The sequence below is a fragment of the Sebastes umbrosus genome, chromosome 14 (assembly GCF_015220745.1).
Source record: "Sebastes umbrosus isolate fSebUmb1 chromosome 14, fSebUmb1.pri, whole genome shotgun sequence".
Classification (NCBI taxonomy): domain Eukaryota; kingdom Metazoa; phylum Chordata; class Actinopteri; order Perciformes; family Sebastidae; genus Sebastes; species Sebastes umbrosus.
Window position 1 is genome coordinate 25,460,616 of NC_051282.1, and position 13,687 is coordinate 25,474,302.

At 37.8% G+C, this 13,687-nt stretch overlaps 3 protein-coding genes and 1 long non-coding RNA gene across 12 annotated transcripts; 2 read left to right on the forward strand and 2 right to left on the reverse strand.

Annotated features, from left to right (window-relative positions):
* The first annotated feature begins 1,058 nt into the window (after positions 1-1,058).
* LOC119502406 (immunoglobulin lambda-1 light chain-like) lies at positions 1,059-3,323 on the forward strand. Of its 2 annotated transcripts, none has more exons than XM_037793365.1 (4): positions 1,059-1,202; positions 1,288-1,617; positions 1,922-1,963; positions 2,797-3,323. In XM_037793365.1, exons 1-4 carry the CDS (start codon positions 1,163-1,165, stop codon positions 3,120-3,122), a joined length of 738 nt encoding a protein of 245 aa, XP_037649293.1. In that variant the 5' UTR covers positions 1,059-1,162; the 3' UTR covers positions 3,123-3,323. The 2 variants fall into 2 exon arrangements, 1 of the variants encoding a protein (XP_037649293.1); XR_005210060.1 differs by having other exon boundaries at positions 1,180-1,202; positions 1,288-1,402; positions 1,851-1,963; positions 2,797-2,928.
* Positions 3,324-5,055: 1,732 nt separating this feature from the next.
* LOC119502414 lies at positions 5,056-8,039 on the forward strand. The gene is made up of 4 exons (XR_005210069.1): positions 5,056-5,197; positions 5,436-5,596; positions 7,468-7,577; positions 8,018-8,039. It is a non-coding gene; the product is annotated as an uncharacterized LOC119502414 (long non-coding RNA).
* LOC119502410 (immunoglobulin lambda-1 light chain-like) lies at positions 5,125-7,781 on the reverse strand. The gene is made up of 4 exons (XM_037793368.1): positions 7,596-7,781; positions 7,195-7,503; positions 6,808-6,852; positions 5,125-5,723 (listed from the first exon to the last, which is right to left on the reverse strand). The coding sequence occupies exons 1-4, from the start codon at positions 7,633-7,635 to the stop codon at positions 5,392-5,394; spliced, it is 726 nt and encodes a 241-aa protein (XP_037649296.1). The 5' UTR covers positions 7,636-7,781; the 3' UTR covers positions 5,125-5,391.
* A 573-nt stretch (positions 8,040-8,612) lies between the features above and the next one.
* On the reverse strand, positions 8,613-13,329 carry LOC119502411 (immunoglobulin lambda-1 light chain-like). Of its 8 annotated transcripts, none has more exons than XR_005210064.1 (6): positions 12,499-12,792; positions 12,163-12,270; positions 10,731-10,808; positions 10,531-10,645; positions 9,974-10,086; positions 8,999-9,139 (listed from the first exon to the last, which is right to left on the reverse strand). XR_005210064.1 is itself a non-coding variant. In XM_037793369.1 (4 exons), exons 1-4 carry the CDS (start codon positions 13,254-13,256, stop codon positions 8,814-8,816), a joined length of 726 nt encoding a protein of 241 aa, XP_037649297.1. In that variant the 5' UTR covers positions 13,257-13,329; the 3' UTR covers positions 8,613-8,813. The 8 variants fall into 8 exon arrangements, 1 of the variants encoding a protein (XP_037649297.1); XR_005210063.1 differs by having other exon boundaries at positions 12,163-12,372; XR_005210065.1 differs by having other exon boundaries at positions 12,495-12,792.
* Between the last annotated feature and the right edge of the window lie 358 nt (positions 13,330-13,687).

Consider the following 13,687-nt stretch of genomic DNA (forward strand, 5'->3'; position numbering starts at 1 on the left):
TTGGAGTTCACCTCTAATCTCTTTGGAAGTTGTTCTGGGCTCTTTGGTTACCATTCGTATTATCCGTCTCTTCAATATGTCATCAATTTTCCTCTTGTGGCCACGTCCAGGGAGGTTGGCTACAGTCCCATGGACCTTAAACTTCTGAATAATATGTGCAGCTGTAGTCACAGGAACGTCAAGCTGCTTGGAGATGGTCTTATAGCCTTTACCTTTAACATGAAGGTCTATAATGTTCTTTCTGATCTCCTGAGACAACTCTCTCCTTAGCTTTCTGTGGTCCATGTTCAGTGTGGTACACACCATGATGCCAAACAGCTCAGTGACTACTTTTCACCCTTTAAATAGGCAGACTGACTGATTACAAGTTTGAAGACACCTGTGATGCTAATTACAGGACACACCTTAGTTTAATATGTCCTTATGGTCAAATTATTTTCAATCTTTTCTAGGGCTACCATCATTTTTGTCTAGGCCAGTTTCATCAGTTTGTTTTTTAAAATGATTCTGTTGAACCACAATTCAAAAGCAACAGCTGATTTTCATTAGTTAATTTTCAGTAAATTTTTATTTATTATTACTTTTGTCAGTTTCAAGTTATTTCAGTGACCATTGTGGGTTTTTCTCTCTTTAAAGGAACGTTACCAACAACTTTGCCTACGTCTGTAGCTTTAAAATGTATGTAGGAATCAAATAAAAGCATTTAGATGTCGAAAAAGTTCATTAATATGCAGCTAAAACACAAGATAATAAAATGCTACATTAACCCCCATAGGTCAAGTAGATAAAGATATTTTTATGTTCAAATTTCTATTGGCAAAAAAGGTATAGTACAACAGTACAACTATGAGGGACTGGTATTTTAATATTTTTAATTCAAATATATGCTGATTAATAAGAAATTATGTAATGTGAAACTGCATGCATGATGTTGAATTATGAATGAAAAAAGAGTCAAGTATTGACACTATTCCTCCTGCTCCTCCTCCTCCTCCTCCTCCTCCTGATTCTCATTCTCCTCCTCCTCCTCCTCCTCCTCCTCCTCCTCCACGTCTCCTCTCCTCAGTGTCTTTATAAGCTTCAGTCTCTCTTCTCCTCTCACTCCAACCCTGCTCACCTCTCAGCTGGACAGTGAGGGACGTTTACACCACACACTGACAACATGCTGGGGACCCTCTGCACTCTCATCACTGCTCTAACATGTAAGATCTTCTTCTCTTTCCTTTCACAGCCCAGATTTCCACACAGAAACCTTTCACTCATGTCTTTTTCTCTGTGTGTTGACAGATGTTGATGCAGTGAAAGTGCTGACTCAGACGCCTGCTGTCCACACAGTTTCTACAGGACAACAGGCTGTTCTCAACTGCAACATCCAGAGAGATGATAACTATCATGTCAATTGGTATAAACAGGTTCCTGGTGGAGCTCCTCAGTTTGTTCTAAGATTTCACCATAGTCTCAGTTCACCCGTCTTTGGATCAGGATTCTCTTCAGACCGATTCAACTCTAAATCCTCATCAAACATAGATTATCAGTTCATCATAAAGCAGACAGAGGCAGGAGACTCTGCTGTCTATTACTGTTACACAGGGGATAGATCTGCTAAGGAGGACATATCACAGTGATTCACACTGTGACAAAAACCTCAGTGAGAAACTCATCACAGCTTCTATGAAATTTTGAGCAAAATAAAATGAATCAAATCAGTAAATCTGATCAAAACAAGGACGGATACTGAACAAAGTCGTCTAAAGAGTCAAAAGTGTTTGAAACAAGCCCAGCAGTGTTTTGTAATGAAAGCAGACTGATGAAGTGAATGAGACGTTGACAGTGAAAGTTGGTCTCAACAGGATGTTTCAGTTCCACTCCCCTCATTAGTGAGAGTCAGGAGGTTTTTGTACGGCCATGTATACAAACTGAATCACTGTGGTATTCGGACCAGGCACCAAGCTGACTGTGACAAGTAAGTACTTTTTAACTGATCATAAAACAGGATGGATTTTATGTTTCTGATACATATTAAGAGAAAATAATCAATGCATCTGTTGCTAATTGTTTAAAATATTCAACATGTTGTTTGGTGAATAATAGATTGACTTTTTAACATCTGCTTTGATACCAGGCTGTGTGTTTGAAGGCAAAGAAAAGATCTGCTACTGATCACAATATTATAAATATTGTTGACAAATACTCAAAAGTTTTTTAGCGGATGAGGATTTTTAACAGTTGGACAACATTTACAAGATTTGTATTATTTATTTTAACATTATAAAACTCAATGTTAAATAGTCAAGAGTATTTTACATTGTCATATCAATACCAAACTGTACTTGTAATGTTGGTTTATTAATCTTCTAAAGTTTATGCATTATTCAGATTTTACCTGAATATTATTGTGGCTGTTTGAAATTAGATTTTTTGTGTTATAGACACCACTAAACTACTACTAGATATACTTTAATTTATCACAATGCTTTAAATAATCATATGAGAGTTTAAATACCACTTTTTTATAACACAGAAAGTGACTTTATGACAGTTTCTAACATAAATATTCTACTGAATTAATCAAAATATTTCTAAGGTAGTGATGATAGATTGTTGATGATTTAAAGAGGAACACTGCTCATATTTAGGTGATGATTTCTAAATGTTTTTGCTGATTTAAAATGCTTTAATTCTTCAGCGTGTTTGTTAAATTGTCAACACAACTAATGAACTAATGTGTTACTGTCCTGCTTTGTATTAATGATGTGATTCCTAGTTATCTGATGAAAGTGCTCCATGTATTTTCAGGCTCCAGCTTCTCTCCTCCTGTCCTGACAGTCTTCCCTCCGTCCAGTGCTGAGCTCCAGTCCAACAAAGCCTCTCTGGTCTGTCTGTCCAGTCAGGCTGGGCCTTTTGCAGATGTGAGCTGGTTGTCTGGTGGGAGTCCAGTGAGCAGTGGGATCTCTACCAGCACCGCTGTTCAGCAACCAGACCAGACTTTCCAAATCAGCAGCTATCTGGCCGTCCAGACGTCAGACTGGAACACGGATCAGGTTTACACATGTAAAGTGTCTTTGGGCTCCCAGACTTCAGAGAAAAACATCAAGAAGTCAGACTGTCCCACTGAACAATAGTAGAGGAGCACAATGACCATTTAACATCTGCTTCTTTACTGTTTGTGCTGTTTGCTCATCACAAGCTTCACATGGTAGAAAAGACGTGTCTGCATGCTTGTAATACATGTTGTGACCGTTAGGTGGAGGTGTTGTATCAGCTTTGCAAAATGATGCTTTTTTCAAGAATTATTCAATAAAAATACAAAAAAAAACTGTGAACAAAAAAGTGTTTGTATTTATTTGTACTCATGAAAACATCATTTATGATGTTACATTAACTTCACTAGATTTTATTCTTCTCCTGATGTTCATCTCACTGATAATTACAGTTAGTCCAGGACACAAAGATAACAGACATGTTTCTTTTTAATTCTTAGTCGAATATTTATATTTAAATTCAGAAAGCTATGTTGTTATTAGAAGTTATCTCACTGATAATTACAGTTAATCCAGGACACAAAGATAACACACATATTTCATTTAATTCTCAGTTGAAGGTCTATATTTTAATTCAGAAAGCTATATTTTATATAAACACAACATTGATTATATGACTTTGCCCAGTTTTATTTGCTTGCAGTAGTTGAGACGTTTGAAAAATCAGATAAAACGAGCAAATTAAACTCAGTTTTAATCCTCCGTCAGTGAAGCATCACCTCTCTACTCCTCCCTCCCAGGATGCACCTGCAGGCCTCCTCTCCTTATTTATAGCTCCATGTAAATGAAGAGTCCTGTTACACTGTCTGTTTCTAATTCGACTTATTCTTTGATCTCACTAACACTTCATGAGCTCATCCATCAAAAATATATTTATTTTCAGTGACCTGTATGAGAAATTTAATATATTCACATGTGTCTGAGAGTCTGAATTCAACATTAAGTGATTATGATAGAGACCATGTGAATTATATTCTTTCAAACTAAGTTGTCCCACCATTTACAGTATTAAAACAGCTCTGTATATGTTATGGTTTAACTAAAACTTGTGTCAGACTGGGCTTTAGGTAAGAATGTGAATAAAAAAAACGGAACCATAAATATTGGAGACTTGACTCCTGCAGCAACCAGTATCATAATATGCCTATGGGGTGTTTATGCAAGGTCACTTTCAATCACAACTCATCTCATCTGATGAGAAACTTTACTACGGTTATAAGTAATGTTTGAATTAGAGAAGAATCCATGTCATGTCTCGTCTTGCTCCTTAGGTTATGTCTTTTATTTTCTACTATATTCAGTTATTATTTCTTGTTTTATTTTGTGTTATTTACCTCTCCTCTCGTTTCAGATACTTCACTTCCTGCCCTTGTGTGTTTTCCACCTGTGTGATTACCGACACCTCCCTGATTGCTTTCACCTGCTCCTAATTATCCCTGTCTCTGTGCCAGTTTGTCTTTGTCCTCTAAGGCAAGCGTTCCAGTGATTTCCTAGTTTTAGTTATCTTAGTTTTTCTGAACTCCTGACCAAGTTTTTTTGCTTTATCCTTGTCGGCTCTGGTTGCCCTTATCTGCTTGTACCAAACCTGTTTTGACAAGTAAAGACTGTTTGATTGCACCTGCCTTGCTCTGAATCATGCTGTTGAGTCCTGTTTTTTTTTTGCTCAATTGCATTGTGAAATTGCTGTGAATTAATTTAAACCTGCAGTTAGCAGAATTTATTTGGCATCATTGGGCAAAAAATCCATAATAATCTTTCAGCATATCGTAATTCAAATGTTCTGAGAAAAAACTAGACTTCTGCATCTCCTCATGGCTCTGTTTTTCAGGCATTAAAAAATCTATATGACTGAAGACTTTGACCAATCACAGGTCATTTCAGAGAGAGTGAGCCTTCCTATTGGCTGTTCATTCAACGGAGGCAGCTGTCAATTACTCGCAAACTCCGATCAAACGGTCAAACTAGGCAGCGCTGATCAAATATGAATCTATATTGTGTTACTGTAATGCCTAGTTCTCACCTCAAATGTTTTCAGAAACATCTGTGGTGGCAATTTCTGTTAAATAAAGCACAAAGTCAAAACTTGTCTTTCGAATAAGTTTAATTCAAAGCATCTGTAGATGGACCTGTGAGCACAACTGAGTGAGTTGAAGCAAGTGGTCCATGGTTTTCATTTCAAGAAAACAAATAAAAAGCAGTATTTTTTTTTTTTTTTTTTTAATAGCAAAAAGCTTTCATTAAAACAATACATGCCCAATACAGCAAAGCTCAAATGTTTAGCAGAGTTTTTAATTTCTTTCAAAAGTTGTAAAGATGAAACCACACTCGCATTAAAGATTGAGATAATTATCTATTTTATGGGGCAGTCAGACTGTGTCATGTTTTTCTCTGCAGTCTGGAAGCCCAAAGACACTTTACATGTGAAAACCCGATCCGTGATCCAATGTGAGGGTTTAATGGACAAGTAGCTGCTGATTTGGAAAGTCTGGTCTGGTTGCTGAACAGCAGGGCTGGTTGAGATCCCACTGCTCACTGGACACCCGTCACCCAACCAGGTAACATCTGCAAAACCCTTAAACTGACTGGGCAGAGCAGCGAGACAGACCAGAGAGGCTTTGTTGGACTGGAGCTCAGCGGTGGATGGAGGGAAGACTGTCAGGACGGGAGGAGGGAGGCTGGAGCCTGAAAATACACAAGTGTGTGTTCACAATTTAAATGAGAGGGACTTGATTCAAACAGTGGCTATCTCACAAACAAGAGATAAAAACATATTTAAACAGATTGCAGAAGCTATAGGATACAATCATGTAACCTACCTCATTTAATTTTTGTACTTAATTTTTCTTTTTTTAATTAAAAAATATATATTTTAGTTTAAAAAAAAAATGTAAATATTATTTTTGATATTTTTTCATTTTTATATTTTATATATAATATATAATATATATATATATATATATATTACATTTTAATATAAAAATATATTTTTAAAAATTGTAACTTGCACTGCTATGTATCTATCTAATCTCAATATAAAAATAACATTTATAAAATGTCAGAGAAAGTTTATATGGCATGTGACAAAGTAAAAAATAATATTTAAATAAGTAAACTTCTACATTTGACTCTGGCTCAGAAAAAAAACATTGACCTATTTTAGTAATAAAATATACTTTACTTACTATGTATATTAACAGATTAGTGTTCACAGCACAGTATTGTATAATTTGCACTGAAATTAGGCTTCCCTTAATGTAACTAAATAGTTTTGTAGTGTTAAAAAATGTACTTTTAGAAAAGAAAATAGTTTGAGAGCAATTAATTTATGCACTGAACATGTTAAAGGGAAACACTACAGGTGAATAGGGTTAGAAATGCAACTAATAGATATCACCATGAAACGTCCCCAGTTGATAACTTACATTAGGACAATTATTTCCTTGTATTACAAGTTTTCTGAAATTTTATGTTTAAATATGAAAATGAAGCATTATGTAATGCTAACTTTTGGTGAATTCAGGAGAAATCTACAGACACAAATAGACAAAGCAGTAAAATAAACACCTAAATGTGTATTTTGGATGTTTTCTTTCCACTAGTCTGAAAGAAGACATGTTATGGAAGCAAAGTAGCCCAAAATCTCAAAATTGACCAGTGCATGAAAAAAAAATTTAAATATAGGAAGTTAAATGTCAATTATTTCATAGAATTATGAATAAAAACAATAAAATCCATCCTGTTTTATGATCAGTTAAAAAGTACTTACTTGTCACAGTCAGCTTGGTGCCTGGTCCGAATACCACAGTGATTCAGTTTGTATACATGGCCGTACAAAAACCTCCTGACTCTCACTTATGAGGGGAGTGGAACTGAAACATCCTGTTGAGACCAACTTTCACTGTCAACGTCTCAATCACTTCATCAGTTAGCTTTCATTACAAAACACTGCTGGACACGAGGATATAAAATCTCTCCTTGATGCATAAAGCAATAATCAAACAATGATATGACAAGGTCCAGTGATAAGAACAAAGTGAAAATATTACAGATAGATGAGTTTATTTAAGTGGGAGAGAAAGCAGAAGTGATTGCACTCAGTGAGGAGGTTTTTGTCACAGTGTAAATCACTGTGATACGAACTCTTTAACAGACTCGTCCCATGTTTGACAGTAGTAGACTGCTGAGTCTCCCTCCTCCACATTGTTGATGATGAAATGATAATGTGTCTCATTCTGATAATTAGATGTGTGTTTTGGAGAGGAGAAACCAGAACCATAAGTTATAGACCACCAACTTCGCTGGTAAATCAGCACAAACTGAGGAACTCCTCCAGGAGTCTGTTTATACCAGCGAGAAGGACTGTCAGTAACAGTCCCCAGGTTACAGTCCATGGTGACTGTCTCTCCTGTCCGCACTGTCAAAACAGGAGGATTCTGTGTCACCACCGTCACACCACTCACACCTGGAAACAACAAAATGACACGGAGTCAAGAGAAACACACAGACTGATGAATCCAACATGAGGTCAAAGCTGCAGTAAGTCAGCCTCCTTACATGTTAGAGTAGTGATGAGAGTGCAGAGGGTCCCCAGCATGTTGTCAGTGTGTGCTGAGAACGGCCTTGTAACCTGGAAAGTGAGCTCACTGCTGACAGATTAGAGGGTTTGGAGGATGAGGAGAGGAGGTGCTGGAGGAGCAATTTAATACAACACTGAAACTGAGAGGGACTGACAGGAGGAGGAGCTTTGCTTCAATCTGCATGGTTTCTCACATTTGTGTCTCTATTATCTTCTGTGGAGGGAAATGTCTTTGATTCATCCATTACAGTCAGTGTAGTTGACAACTTTAATTTACAAAATACGATGAAGTCGTGATGTCAAAAAGGCCTGCAGTTTATATGGATTTCTTACTCTTTTCGGTATCTAATGATCGAGTTTATTGTATGAATGTTTTCATATATTTTGCATCATTTTGCAGGTTTTTCGTACGTCAACAACAGACATCTGCTGCAGGATATAAACTTTGTCTCTGCACACACACATAAGAAGTAAACAGTCATTGATTGAGCAGATGTTAATAATGAAACTATCAGTGTGTTTCCAGTCAGAGACAGTTCCCTCTGGTGTTACAGAGAGATGACACTTGACCTCTTCATTTACATGCAGCTATAAATAAGGAGAGGAGGCCTGCAGGTGCATCCTGGGAAGGAAGAGAGGGAGGAGTAGAAGGGTGATGCTTCACTGATGGAGGATGAAAACTCAGTTTCAGTTGCTCATTTTATCTGATTTTTTTAACTTCTCAACTACTGCAAGCAACCAAAATCATTTAAATTAATATTAATCTCTGTGGTGCTTTTATTGCAAATTAACTCCTATTAACAACGTAGCCTTCTGAATTTAAATATACACATTCAACTGAGATTTAAAAAGAAATATGTCTGTTATCTTTGTGTCCTGGACTAACTGTAATTATCAGTGAGATGAACATCAGGAGAAGAATAAAATCTAGTGAAGTTAATGTAACATTATAAATTATGTTTTCATTAGTACAAATAAATACAAACACTTTTATGTTCACAGTTTTTTTTTGTATTTTTATTGAATAATTCTTGAAAAAAGCATCATTTAGCAAAGCTGATACAACACCTCCACCTAACGGTCACAACATGTATTACAAGCATGCAGACACGTCTTTTCTACCATGTGAAGCTTGTGATGAGCAAACAGCACAAACAGTAAAGAAGCAGATGTTAAATGGTCATTGTGCTCCTCTACTATTGTTCAGTGGGACAGTCTGACTTCTTGATGTTTTTCTCTGAAGTCTGGGAGCCCAAAGACACTTTACATGTGTAAACCTGATCCGTGTTCCAGTCTGACGTCTGGACGGCCAGATAGCTGCTGATTTGGAAAGTCTGGTCTGGTTGCTGAACAGCGGTGCTGGTAGAGATCCCACTGCTCACTGGACTCCCATCAGACAACCAGCTCACATCTGCAAAAGGCCCAGACTGACTGGACAGACAGACCAGAGAGGCTTTGTTGGACTGGAGCTCAGCACTGGACGGAGGGAAGACTGTCAGGACAGGAGGAGGGAAGCTGGAGCCTGAAAATACATGGAGCACTTTCATCAGATAACTAGGAATCACATCATTAATACAAAGCAGGACAGTAACACATTAGTTCATTAGTTGTGATGACAATTTAACAAACACGCTGAAGAATTAAAACATTTTAAATCAGCAAAAACATTTAGAGATCATCACCTAAATATGAGCAGTGTTCCTCTTTAAAACATAAACAATCTATCAACCACTAACATAGAAATATTTCTGATTAATTCAGTAGAATAATTAAGCTGTAAACTGTCAAAGTCACCTTCAATGTGATGAAAACATTTTTATTTATATTCTAATATAATCATTTAAATCACTGTGACAAATTAAAGTACATCAGTAGTAGTAGTTTTGTGGTATATAACACCAAAGAAAACAATATTTAATTTCAAACAGCCACAATAATATTCATGTAACGTCAGAATTATCCCTAAACTTTAAAAGATTAGTAAACCAACATTACGAGAACAGTTTGGTATTGATATCACAATGTAAAATACTCTTGACAAATTAACATGGAGTTGTTTGATGTTAAAATAAATAAGAAAAATCTTGTAAATGTTGTCCAACTGTTAAAAATCCTCAGCCACTTTTGAGTATTTGTCAGAAACATTTAAAATATTGTGATCAGTAGCAGATATTTCCTTTGCCTTCAAACACACAGCCTGGTATCAAAGCAGATGTTAAAAAGTCAATCTATTATTCACCAAACAACATGTTGAATATTTTAAACAATTAGCAACAGATACATTGATTATTTTCTCTTAATATGTATCAGAAACATAAAATCCATCCTGTTTTATGATCAGTTAAAATGTACTTACTTGTCACAGTCAGCTTGGTGCCTGGTCCGAATACCACAGTGATTCAGTTTGTATACATGGCCGTACAAAAACCTCCTGACTCTCACTAATGAGGGGAGTGGAACTGAAACATCCTGTTGAGACCAACTTTCACTGTCAACGTCTCGTTCACTTCATCAGTCTGCTTTTATTACAAAACACTGCTGGACTTGTTTCAAACACTCTCGTCTCTTTAGACGACTTTGTTCAGTATCCGTCCTTGTTTTGATCAGATTTACTGATTTGATTCATTTTATTTTGCTCAAAATACATAAAAGCTGTAATGAGTTTCTCACTGAGGTTTTTGTCACAGTGAGAATCACTGTGATCCACATTGATCAGAGTCATCCCATGTCTGACAGTAATAGACAGCAGAGTCTCCTGCCTCTGTCCGCTTTATGATGAACTGGAAATCTATGTTTGATGAGGATTTAGAGTTGAATCGGTCTGAAGAGAATCCTGATCCAAAGCTGAGTGAACTGTCATGATGGCGAAATCTGAGAACATACTGAGGAGCTCCACCAGGAACCTGTTTATACCATCGGACATATTTTCTATCATCTCTCTGGATGTTGCAGTTGAGAACAGCCTGTTGTCCTGTAGAAACTGTGTGGACAACAGGCGTCTGAGTCAGCACTTTCACTGCATCAACATCTGTCAACGCACAGAGAAAAAGACATGAGTGAAAGGTTTCTGTGTGGAAATCTGGGATGTTAAAGGAAAGAGAAGAAGATCTTACATGTTAGAGCAGTGATGAGAGTGCAGAGGATCCCCAGCATGTTGTCAGTGTGTGGTGTAAACGTCCCTCACTGTCCAGCTGAGAGGTGAGCAGGGTTGGAGTGAGAAGAGAAGAGAGACTGAAGCTTTTAAATACATTGAGGAGAGGAGACATGGAGGAGGAGGAGGAGGAGGAGGAAGAGGAGTGTCAACACTTGACTCTGTTTTCACTCATAAATCAACTACATCATGTATGTGGGTTTCACATCAGACACTTTTTCAGAACTTCTATTTTTAACAAACATGTCTCCATATTGCTTTTGGATGTCTGCTGATGCTCTTTGAGTATTAAATCCAGTTTTGGTTTCACATTAGTTTGTTGTATTTTTCAATAAATGACTGACCACATTAAACTCCTTTGTGGGTTCAATTTTAAATTTGTCTCCTCAGGTTGTAAATAAATCCAGTAAACAGGGTTGATTCTTGAGGAAGATGTGGCTTTTCTTACTCTGAGACCTCTAAATCTTGCTTTTTAATTAAGAAGATAAATTGCTGATTTGGTTTGTGCCTTGATGCGGCTGCTGAAGCTTTAACTTGGGTTTTTTGTCTTTATAGCTACGAAATCAAGCTGAACAATAACTTTTCTTCTTTCCTCCTTGTTGCCAAACACAATGATTCCTATCTTGTCTTTATTTAATTGAATTACATTTAATTACATCCAGCTATTTACTTGCCCTAAGCATTGATAGAGTGAGTCTAAGGGACCGTAGTCACTTGGTGAAAGAGCTAAGTAAATCAGAGTGTCGTCTGCGTAGCTGTGATAAGAAACGTGATCATCATGTATGATTTGACCTACAGGGAGCATGTACAGGTTGAATAATAGATGGCCTTTTGACCTGTTCATGAAGAAGGAACTACTAGATAACTATTACAAAAAAGTGTTTTTGTGAAAATCTTCACTACCTGTGCACCAATTAATTTACATCAATTAAGATTATCTGAGTTCAGAACAGCAAATGAGAATCTTCTGTAGACTTTCTATAACTGCAAGAGACATTCATATTTCCTGTTTCACAGTTTAACAGATCATAACTTTTTTTTCAGTGGTTTACATTTACTGGTGAGTATATTATCTGTTTTAGTGATGAAGTGTGTACACATGGCATACTGTATATAACTACCATAGGAACCATAAATCCCTCCTGATGTCTCACTCTCTCTTTCGTTCATTCTGCCTGGTTTTCCATGTCACTAACTGTCTTGTCGTTTCAGACCCAGCCACTCCCTCCTGCCCTCTGATCACCTCTTTCCTGTCAGTTTCCCCACCTGACCTGCTCTTGCCTGCTCCTCACTCACCTGCTTCTCATTCCCCTGATTACCACTGTAGGGTATAAACAGGCCCATTTAATCCTCTGTCTGATTGTCTTTTGCACTAAGCTTATATTTACACTTACCTGTCTGATGCTGCCTGCCTGATTTTGGGGTTTCTGTCTGTTCTGTGTGTGACGACCCCTCCTCCCTGGCACTAACTCTCCTTTTGCTTGTTGCTGCTGCTCCTCTTTCTGAGTTGAAGGAAGGAGGGTCGTTAGTGAGATGAGCCAAACCTGGGCCCGGTGTGCTCTCCCCTTCAAATAGCTGCTTCAGTCTGCAGTGTCGCTCTCTCCCTGGAAGACTCAACACTCTCAGCAGCATGGCACAGACATGAAGTTCTCTTTTGTTCTTTCCAGCACACACATTCACACATACCCATACATGCTCCACACCACTGATCACACGCTATATTAACTTACTTTTGTGTTTCGTGAAATAACTCAAGTGTTCTTTTGTGGCCACCTCGTGTCTGTCTCCTTCTTTGTTGCAGCCTTTGAGCCAGGCTGTGACATGTATCACTCAGTGTTTCACCAGGAAAGATCAGAAGATTTATGTGAGAATTCAAAAAAGAAGTTTGAGAATATATTTTAAATATATTAGTGGGGAAGTTACAAAAGGCACTGGCTGTTGGCTTCACTCCCAGTCCAGATGTGTCAGAGACTCAAAAAGCAGAAGTATTAGTGAGGAGGTTTTTGTCACAGTGTAAATCACTGTGATACCCACTCACTAACAGAGGTGTCCCATGTAGCACAGTAATAGACTGCTGAGTCTCCCTCCTCCACATTGTTGATGGTCAAACGATAATCTGATGTTGACTGATGAGTGGATGTGAACTTTGGAGAGGAGAAACCAGAGCCATATCCTACAGAGCTCCAACCATGATAAAAGCACAGTACATACTGAGGAACTCCTCCAGGAGTCTGTTTATACCAGCAAGCTCTTTCGTTAGTAACAGTCCCCAGGTTACAGTCCATGGTGGATGTCTCTCCTTTCCTCACCGCCACAACAGGAGGCTTTTGTGTCACCACCGTTACACCACTCACACCTGGAAAGAACAAGATGACACGGAGTCAAGAGAAACACACAGACTGATGAATCCAACATGAGGTCAAAGCTGCAGTAAGTCAGCCTCCTTACATGTTAGAGCAGTGATGAGAGTGCAGAGGGTCCCCAGCATGTTGTCAGTGTGTGGTGAGAACGGCCTTGTAACCTGGAAAGTGAGCTCACTGCTGACAGATTAGAGGGTTTGGAGGATGAGGAGAGGAGGTGCTGGAGGAGCAATTTAATACAACACTGAAACTGAGAGGGACTGACAGGAGGAGGAGCTTTGCTTCAATCTGCATGGTTTCTCACGTGTTGCTCTATTATCTTCTGTGGAGGGAAATGTCTTCAAGTCATCCATTATAGTCAGTGTAGATGACAACTTTAATGTACAAAATACGATGACGTCATGATGTCAAAGAGGCCTGCAGTTTATATGGATTTCTTACTCTTTTCGGTTCCTAATGAATGAGATTCATGTATGAATGTTTTCATATATTTTGCATCATGTTGCAGGTTTTTCGTACGTCAACAACAGACATCTGCTGCAGAATATAAACTTTGGCT